At 34.0% G+C, this 9,984-nt stretch overlaps 1 protein-coding gene and 1 pseudogene across 1 annotated transcript; one reads left to right on the top strand and one right to left on the bottom strand.

Moving 5' to 3' along the window:
- Positions 1 to 257: 257 nt before the first annotated feature.
- LOC107550564 (major histocompatibility complex class I-related gene protein-like) lies at positions 258 to 3,835 on the top strand. The gene is made up of 5 exons (XM_016231859.1): positions 258 to 492; positions 742 to 1,026; positions 1,331 to 1,618; positions 3,390 to 3,518; positions 3,813 to 3,835. Exons 1-5 carry the CDS (start codon positions 264 to 266, stop codon positions 3,833 to 3,835), a joined length of 954 nt encoding a protein of 317 aa, XP_016087345.1. The 5' UTR covers positions 258 to 263.
- Positions 3,836 to 5,466: 1,631 nt separating this feature from the next.
- On the bottom strand, positions 5,467 to 7,280 carry LOC107550579 (major histocompatibility complex class I-related gene protein-like; annotated as a pseudogene).
- Between the last annotated feature and the right edge of the window lie 2,704 nt (positions 7,281 to 9,984).

Below are 9,984 nucleotides of genomic sequence, written 5' to 3' on the forward strand. Positions count from 1 at the left end.
ATGGCCTGGATGAAATTTAAATTTTGCCGCTAACTTTTGGACTACCACTGGAACAGCCCCTCCATATTTCTTTTAACTTTTTCACACTAAAGAACTGAGAACTGGGAACCCTAAATGAGCAGTTATAATCAATCATCATCTTATTGGTGCATTTATTACGTTTTTTCATGTATAGTTTAGCAAAGTAATATGCTAAACTATAATGTGTCTGCTAGTCAGAAAATGTTATCCTTGCCCATGTTCCCACAGGTTCTCACTCGCTGATGGTTTTTGCCACATACATTGCTGGACAAACACAGTTTCCCGAGTTCACTCTTGTGCTGATGTTAGATGATGTGCAAGTGATGTACTATGACTCAGTATCATTGAAAGCTGTCCACCGCAGTCAGAGTAATTCAAGTGATGACAATGGTGCAGGTATATTCAGTGATATATATGACATCATGAAAGATCGAACATTTTATCTTAAGGACCACCAAAATTGCACAAAAGGTAAGAGCAAGCCTATAAATGTTGGTATTACCAGCAATCAAAAATTCAATATTAAGATATGCGTTTTTTTTGGCAACATATCTTAGTGTTATCTAACATTTATCACATTATGAATCATAATAGATTTTCTCAAGCTCTTTTTAGAAGCTAAATTATGATTATAGAAGCAACATTTGCTATTATATAATCATAAAAAAGTGTTTTATTTGCTAGTGAAAACTAATCTGTTTGATTTCCATCCATTTTAAGGTTTGCATGTTTATCAGAAACGTGTTGGATGTGAATTGCTTGACAATGATCAGCCAGGTTTGTTTCTTTCATGGGATGCTTTTAATGGACAAAATACTGAAGCGTTCACCTTTGATGTGGCAAAAAGAACTATGCAAATTAATTTACCATGGATGAGAATAAAAGGCATGGGTCAGATGGAATGGCTTCATGTGAAGTTTCTGTATGAACATGTTTATCATCCTGTTTGCATGAAGACTTTGCGGGCATTCCTGGAAAAAGAAAAGAACACTGTGATGCGAAAATGTAAGTTAGCATTAATTTAAATAAAAATAATAGTTCACCTAGCACAAGAGTTGTATGAACTACTTTAGTAATGCTTTTTTTTTCTTTTCTTTATTAGAGCTTGATGGGCTGTAACATTTTTTATTCCAGGTTTAACTATTTAAGATATAATCAAGAATATGAACATAAAGTAACTCATAAAAGCATATGACTGACAGTAAAGACTAAATGTTTGGGATGCTTTACAAAGACTCATATTACCATATATAAATAATGAATGCATTGTCACATTACTGTCCACTGTTTCTAACCTTCCTTTCTAAAGTGAAACCCAAAGTCAGACTCTTTAGGAAGCCTCTTACAGACTCTCAAGGGCTTCAGATCAGCTGTCTGGCCACTGGTTTTTACCCCCGTCACATTAACCTGACCCTGTTCAGAGATGGTCAGCCTGTGGATGATGATCAGATCACAGGAGGAGAGATTCTGCCCAACGGAGATGGAACGTACCAGATGAGGAAGAGTTTGGTGATCAGTGAAGAAGAACTACATAACGCATATTACAAATGCACAGCAAACTACCTAAACCTGGACAACAAACTGGACATTGCTTTTGGTAAAGAAAACTAGCAAACAATCATTAGAACATAATTTTTAACCCGTCTAATACCAAATTTTTCCCAGACATGAAACTATCCAAATTATGTGTCATTAGTAACCCTTTGAAATAATCAATAATTATATATATATATATAAAAAAATAAAAAAATTGGAAACGTGTGTGAAAAAAAAAGTGTTTTATGGTCGGTCACAATTGTGACCGGTGGGATAGTATGTGTACTAAATTAACATATTTATGCATAAATTTTTTTATATATCTTAGCCCAGCTATTTTAAACTGTTTGATCACATTCTAGGGTTACTATTATGCGTAAAAAACCCTCATACAACATTGATAGGAATACTGAGATAAAAGACAAAAAAATACAACCATCAACGTATTTCAAAATTGTTACTTTTTTTGTAAAATATATCATCAAATTTTTATATTAGTGCTACCATTATTACATCAATATTGTAACATATTTGTAACATTTGAACTTTTAATTTAGTGCAATATTTTGTCATTGCAACATTTTACTGTAATTTTCACTAACAACGCAATTGGATTTATATTGTATACCTAAGTTCACTGTTATCCCACCGGTCACAATTGTGACCATCAAGATGATTACTCATTCTATGACCACACTCAACAAAACTGAATATATGTGAATTCATATATTAATACTACACACCTTAAAGATAATGTGTACAGATATTTGTCATATCTTTGTTAACATACTTTACTAGCCGTTAATTTTGGAGCTTTGATGCAGTCATAATCTTCTCAAGGTGCGAACAGGAAATAAACTGCTCTGGTCATGTGACAATTTGCACTAATCATGTGAAACAGCACATATTTAAATGAGACCCTTTATTTTTTTCCATATTTGCAGGAAGTGCACTAAAACATCAGTCAGTAAGGTTTTTAGAGCTTTATAAATGAAAACCTTTTTTACGGTCACTATTGTGACCGGTGGGATTAAATGGGTTTAAATATATGGACAACATCTTCAATTCACGTTTATTGGACCCACTTTATACTAAGTAGCCTTAACAACTATGTACTTACATTTAAATGAATCATTTGGTACAATGCAGTTATTGTGTACATCCATGTTTTTACATTGTATTTATATTTGAAAAATACCTGCATGTAATTACATCTGTAATTAATTTCTGTAATCACATTTATAATTACACTGTTGACCCATCCCTTACACCTTAACCCACCCTTAAACCTACCCATACCACCAAACCTGTCCCTAACCTTACTCGTATCCCACCTCAATAGCAGCAAATGTGTTTTGCAATACAATATGAACACGATAAGTACATTGTACTTATTTTTTGATGCAAGTACATAGTAGTTAAGGCCACTTAATATAAAGTGGGACCCGTTTATTTGTATAGTGGTTTTCACAATACAAATCGTTGCAAAGTAGCTTCACAGAAAATGAAAATTTCTACATTACATATAGCTTATTGGTGGTCGCTATGTTAAGGTGATGTCCATATTGCAGAAATGTACAGTCAAAATCATGCAGTAAGTTAATGACATGCATTCAAACAAACAGTGAACACTATTAACAATGATTAAATGTTGCAATCAAACTTGAATATATGGTAGTATTGGTTCAGGTCCTCAGATTATATTCAAACCAAAACAACTAATTTTGTTCCAGCTGTAACAGTGCAAATCTGTTTCTTCATATAAGTCAAAATCTAAATCTCAAAAGTTTAAACATTTATTTTCTGACAGATTTTCTTGGTTTTTACCACAGATGAGGATCTAGAAAAATCTGACTTTGGATCCTCTGCTCTGTCTACAATTATCAATGTGCTGATATTAATGTGTGTGGCTGTTCTCAGCATAACTGCACTCATCAAATGGAGGAAGCGACGAGCTGCTGGTAAATGATCTGTAGAAAGTTTTTATTCTTAATGTGTTTAGAGAAAAGCAACCTAACATTTATTGCATCTGAGGAAAAAATAATATAGAAGATAAAATAAAATAAAAAAGTGAACCTTTAGCATGGTGTAACTCTTCTTCAGGACCAGGCTCCAGTACTTCACATCAAAGTGGATATTCACCTACTTCAAGTAAGTTTCTTATTGTTTAATAGAATATTATTTTTTTTTACATTCAGCAACAAAATACATTTAAATTACATTATATCTTAACTTTAAATTGTTTCTCTTTTTAGCTTCAGAACAAGAAACAACATGAAAGATTTATGGCCTCAAATTAGAATCTTATAAAATACTATTTCCTGCTACTACCCAGGTCTTGCAAGTGGGTTATGCCATTACAGCAACCATCTCAATATGTATTTGATTACAGTTCCAGAGAAAGTAATATATAGCACTGAAAGACTTTTTGATATTTTCATGACTGCATTATACATGTCATATTATAATACAATTCCAAATAAAAATTTTCATTAAATGGTCAAATTTTACTGGCATGGATATCACTTTAAATGTGGAGAAAGATGACAAGATTTTACAACCACTGTATTTGTAGGAGAACTATATGCATAACTAACTAATGGCAAAAGAGAGAGAATATTTAAATAATCTTGATTTCAGTCAATATTTCAGTAAATAATATTTCAGTAAAATCTCAATCCTTTATGATGCCTCATTGTCTATGTCCATCATTGTGTGTGTATTTTGAGTGGTAGTTTCTTTCTGCAGTTGATCAGGGTTGTGGAGTGACAAAGCATCTTCATAGGAATACGCACGCACGCACGCACACACACACACACACACACAATACATTTAAATTAAATTAAAAGAAACAGAGAAAAATACATGATTGGTAGGAAATTAGAACCATTTACCCGTTGAGTGTGTGCAGACAGTTTGTGTAGTTCGATGGTTGAGCTTCAGAGAATCAGAAATGAGGTGCTTTGATGGTTTGAACAAATAACAATTTAAGGATAAAAGGGTTCATTAGGAAGATATGGTTCTAAAAAGATCTGTTACTGTGTGTAAAGAACCTTATCTTTTTTTAGTGTATCATGAAATAAATAACATCATTCATAAGAGTATTTAATCTTATGAATCACCTAAGACCACCTTGACAGAACATTTGTTATTTACACAAAAGAGGGCCTTAGCAAACTTCCAAGGAGAAAAAAAAACCTTTACAATGCTACAATACCAAGATATCAATTGACATCATATTTCTTATTTTAACTAGTTCTTTCAGTTTTATTGAATTAAGGACATATATTTTATGTAGCGTCTGGACCAATCCAACACACTATATATTCTCTTTTTATATAACAAATACTCTGTAACCTAAGTTAACACTAATGGGCGTTTCAAAATTAATTGTGGTTAATTACTCAAATCTACTGTCATGGACAAGTGGGTCTTTGGAGTCAAAAATATTGAGAACCACTGCCATTGTAGATACACTGTACACATCTTTGGATGGTCAACAAACTACAATGCTAAACAAATATTACTTTTTTATATAAAAAAAAATTAAAAAAAGATAAAAGTTATAAGCTGTTCCTTAGACAAATCAACTGTTTGGAAAAAAATATTTAAGGTAGTTGCTCACAACAAGGCTACTTTTGGTATCTGTATAGGGACATGCATTTTTCTGTGGCAGTATCGGATGTCTTGGGAGTGAAAACAGGTTGGAAAAGAACAATCATAAAACACCAATGTCCTTTTGACCAGCAAGAAAAAAAAACCCAGTAGTAAAGCGATAGTGTTTTTTTGTTTGTTTGTTTTTTTAATAATATAAGGTCATACATTTGTTACCTCTGTTACATTCCCTTTGTGGTTTCATCATTTGATGGTCATTTTCAAAACAAACCAAATGGCATCCACCAAGCAGTTACTGTATGCATGTATTGCCCTTGACTTTTAATTGGATGCCTTACATAGATTCTTTTCCATCATCCACAGAAGCTGAAATCAATAAAACATTGCTTTGGTTTCATTTCTAAAAGGTTTAAAATTTGAAAATTAACCTTAAAATGAACATATTGCTGACTTGATATAAAACATAGTATACTCACATGGAGTAAGGGAGTATTTACTCTGTGATGCCTCAGAGCCTCGTTCTGAATAATAATGACGGTTTAACCGGGATAAATAGAGTTACAGAAACACACACACACAAAGTGCATATGGTGTCTAAAGGAACTGATGTTTGGTTTTCTCTTCTAACTGAGCATTAGATTAAATTAATTGGACTTTACAGAATATTTACCAGCAGCTCGTCTCTTCCTCCATATGATGAGTGCAGTTATGATGAGAACAACCACACACATGAACACCAGCACACTGAAAACTACAGACTGACTGAAGGATCCTGGGTCACATTCATCCACATCTGAAATTGGGGTGAGTTTAAAAAAACAACAACAACAAAAGTGACATTAATAATCGGGGAAAAAAAGCTTTAGATAGATGGAACAGTTGCTTAATAAAGTAAGAACTTTTGTTTTGCTATTAAATCTAATGGTTTCTACTTTGTTGTTTGATTAATTGTTGATTGTTTTATTTATTTACCATATACAATGTCCAGTTTGTTGTCCAGATTGAGGTGCTTCATTGTGCAGTTGTATTTATGTTCCTCATGTAGCTCTTCTTCACTGATCACCAAACTCTTCCTCATCTGGTACGTTCCGTCTCCGTTGGGCAGAATCTCTCCTCCTGTGATCTGATCATCTTCCACAGGCTGACCATCTCTGAACAGGGTCAGGTTAATGTGACGGGGGTAAAAACCAGTGGCCAGACAGCTGATCTGAAGCCCTTGAGAGTCTGTGAGTGTCTTCTTCATGAGTCTGACTCTGGGTTTCACTACACAGAAGTACAAAAATTGTTGCAAAAACTCTTCGTTTTTTTTTTCAGCAGTCATGAATTGTCAGTCATGTTCTTTTCTGTCTTTTCTATTTATTCTAGTAATTCTCTCACCTTTTCTCATCACGTTGTTCTTTTTTAAATTCAGGTACCGCCTCAGAACTTTAATGCAAATAGGATGATAAACATTTTCATACATAAACTTTACACTAAGCCATTTTAGTTGGTTCCATGTTATCATCCATGGCATTTTCATCTGAATATCATGTTTTTCCATGTCAAAAGTGAACTCCTCCATATTTTGTCCACTGAAACCATCCGAGAAATGTTGTGGACCTGGTTTATCATAGTTCAACAATTCACATCCAGCAAGTCTCTGAAGAACTTGAACACCTTCACATGAATGGAAAGAAATTAGACACTCTTTATTCATCATATTCATATTCACAATATTGCACAACATAAAATGACTTTTTATGATTATTCTCTCTAGTACGTTGCTTTCTCAATTCTACATCTAAATCTTTCAAGAAAATAACAATACATAGAAGCTACATCTGTTATTAAATGTTTTCTGTGTTAATACTCTTATAGAGGCTAAAGCTCTCACCGTCTGTGTGATTTAAGTGTCCCTTAAGATAAAATCGCATTACGAAATATTGTATCACCATCATTTTGCTCTTCATCATGGTAGTTTGAATCACTCTCACTGCAATGGAAAATGCTCCATGTGGTTGAGTCATAATATGCTATTTGCACATCATCCAACATCACCACAACACTAAACTCTGGAAATTGTGTTTGTCCAACTATATATGTTGCCAAAGCCATCAGTGAGTGAGAACCTGTGGATACACAAGGACAAGCATATAATATTTGTACAGTCTCAAATTAGAAATTAACATTTATATTTAACAAGCATTGAAAGCAACAATGACTGAGAGAACATGCAAACTCCACACAGAAAGTCATCTTACAAGACAAAGCAGTTAACCTTTACTTATACAACACCTAGACGACAATACGTGATACACAATTTTTTGTTTGTTGATTTTTTCCCCTTTTATTTGATAGAACAGTAGTTAGACAGGATTGGTAAAGATTGGCAAGTTGGGACTCGAACATGGGACGCCCGATGTGCAACAGCGCTACATGTCGACGTGCTGCCCACGAGGCTATCTGCACCAGTGTGGATTTCACTGTACAAGCACATGTACAGTATGTGTATTCATCTGATAGATACACATAAACTATATCTAACAATGTCATGGAGCCCCAGTAAAGTTTTTATTCATATTGGGAACAAAAGTTATGGTCTAACCTTTTCACTTTTTATTTGGATGCTGCAATTACACTAGTGACTGAAATATTGACTTTTACTCAGAGGTTTAAAGTCTAAGCAGTAACAAGTTCCGTTTGTGTAAGATAGCCTACAGACAAAGGTATAATAGTTTTTAAGAATAAACCATACTACATACTAACAATCCTATACGTAAAACAAAAACATATTTTGCCTGTGTTGTGTATAGGGTAGAGTGGGGGGAAACGCCCCCCTTAAAGACTGTGTTTTTTTTCTTTTCTGTGAAACAAAAGTTAAATATGTTCAGAAAAGTTATCATAGTTTTAGTGACAATGACATAAATTATAAACAAAGTATAAAAAAATGTCCAGAGTTTTCATGTTAGATTTTTAACAAAAACTAAATTTGTACCAAGGGGCGTTTTACATGTCAAAATGTAAAAGCAATTTGCTTTAAACATTTACAGCAAAATCAGAGTACAGACAGTTTTTGCTTAAAATTAAATTATGAATTACAAAATTATTTGGAAAATTTTGTTAGCTGATGCTAACTGGCTAGCTAACTAGCTACCTGATGCTAACTTGAGGTAATTTTTAAATATAAAATCCAAATATTTTGCATTCAAAATATTTATTCAACCAACTAGTTAGAAAACATTTGATGGAAAAATAAAGGATTTGATGTTCAGAACAGAATAAATACAGAGCTCTGGCATGAAACTCTAGATGACGCAGTCCGATAGGTCTAACTCAATCTGACCTAATTATATCATTATCACACGGCACAGCTGATTGGTTTTCTCCTGTATCAGTAGCCAATGAGCTCGCTGCTCAACATTCAAATACCTGGCTTTTGTTTGCTGTAGCAGTTCGCAGCGCACTTCAGAAACCCTCCACCTTCCCCAGCTCCACCTGTATAGATCTGCTACGAGGGTGATTCATGTATGCTATGGAGGTTATTCATATGTGTTATATGTGCAGCAGCAGTATTTCCTACATGCTCACAGCAGCATGTTGTGGATGTATTGGCATAAGCAAGTCTCGGTACTTGCTCTGCCGTAGCAGCGTAGCAGATCTATTCCGCCAAGACCAAATACATTAACTTTGTCATGTACATTACCATGCCAATCCCTCCGGGAGTTGTCATGACAGAACTACAGTAATTGCCCATTGCATTTGGGCAATTAAACTGGGTTTAATGTTTTACTCCACCTGGCTGGGGGCGTTTTAACCCACAGACTATGTTTGAAAAAAAAAATTATGTCATTCTGAAAGTATGATTATATTTTCTATTAAATTACACATACTCCCTATCTTTAGGCCCTGCTGTTCTCATATCATATATAACTGTGATGTTCTACAAAACAACAAGCTTTAAAACACTTTTTTTCTTACTGCTGAAAATGAGATAATTTACTGTGAAATCCGTTTTCTCTCTGGTACATCACCAGTGTAAGCTTCATGGTGAAAGCTTCTACATCACTCTTGTCAACGTAGTCTATAGTTACAATAAAAAATTATCTTGACTTTATCTTGTAGTTATTTTGGGAAAAACAGTAGGGGGCATTTTACCCCATGGGGACGTTTTCCCCCACTCTACTCTATGTGTGAAAACAGATTTTTTTTTTTTGCCCCTTAAGTTTTATTTTATGGTTGTTTATATATTTTACTGATCAGAAATATCAGAAACATGTTGGCAAGCTCTTTCAACCTTCGCAGATTCTCCTTGTGCCCCCCCCCCCCCCCCCCCACCTGAAATCCGTTTTCTCTCTGGTACATCACCAGTGTAAGCTTCATGGTGAAAGCTTCTACATCACTCTTGTCAACGTAGTCTATAGTTACAATAAAAAATTATCTTGACTTTATCTTGTAGTTATTTTGGGAAAAACAGTAGGGGGCATTTTACCCCATGGGGACGTTTTCCCCCACTCTACTCTATGTGTGAAAACAGATTTTTTTTTTTTGCCCCTTAAGTTTTATTTTATGGTTGTTTATATATTTTACTGATCAGAAATATCAGAAACATGTTGGCAAGCTCTTTCAACCTTCGCAGATTCTCCTTGTGCCCCCCCCCCCACCCCCCAAAAAATGTCCAGCCAAAAATAGAAAATAAAATAAAATAAATAAAAAATAAGCATTAAACACTTGTTATTTGTACTATCTAAATAAGGATCAGTCACCCCCCAAAAATGTCCAGCCAAAAATATAAAATAAAATAAAATAAATAAAAAATAAGCATTAAACACTTAT

Source organism: Sinocyclocheilus grahami, unplaced genomic scaffold, assembly GCF_001515645.1.
Source record: "Sinocyclocheilus grahami isolate Dianchi unplaced genomic scaffold, SAMN03320097.WGS_v1.1 scaffold401.1, whole genome shotgun sequence".
NCBI lineage: Eukaryota > Metazoa > Chordata > Actinopteri > Cypriniformes > Cyprinidae > Sinocyclocheilus > Sinocyclocheilus grahami.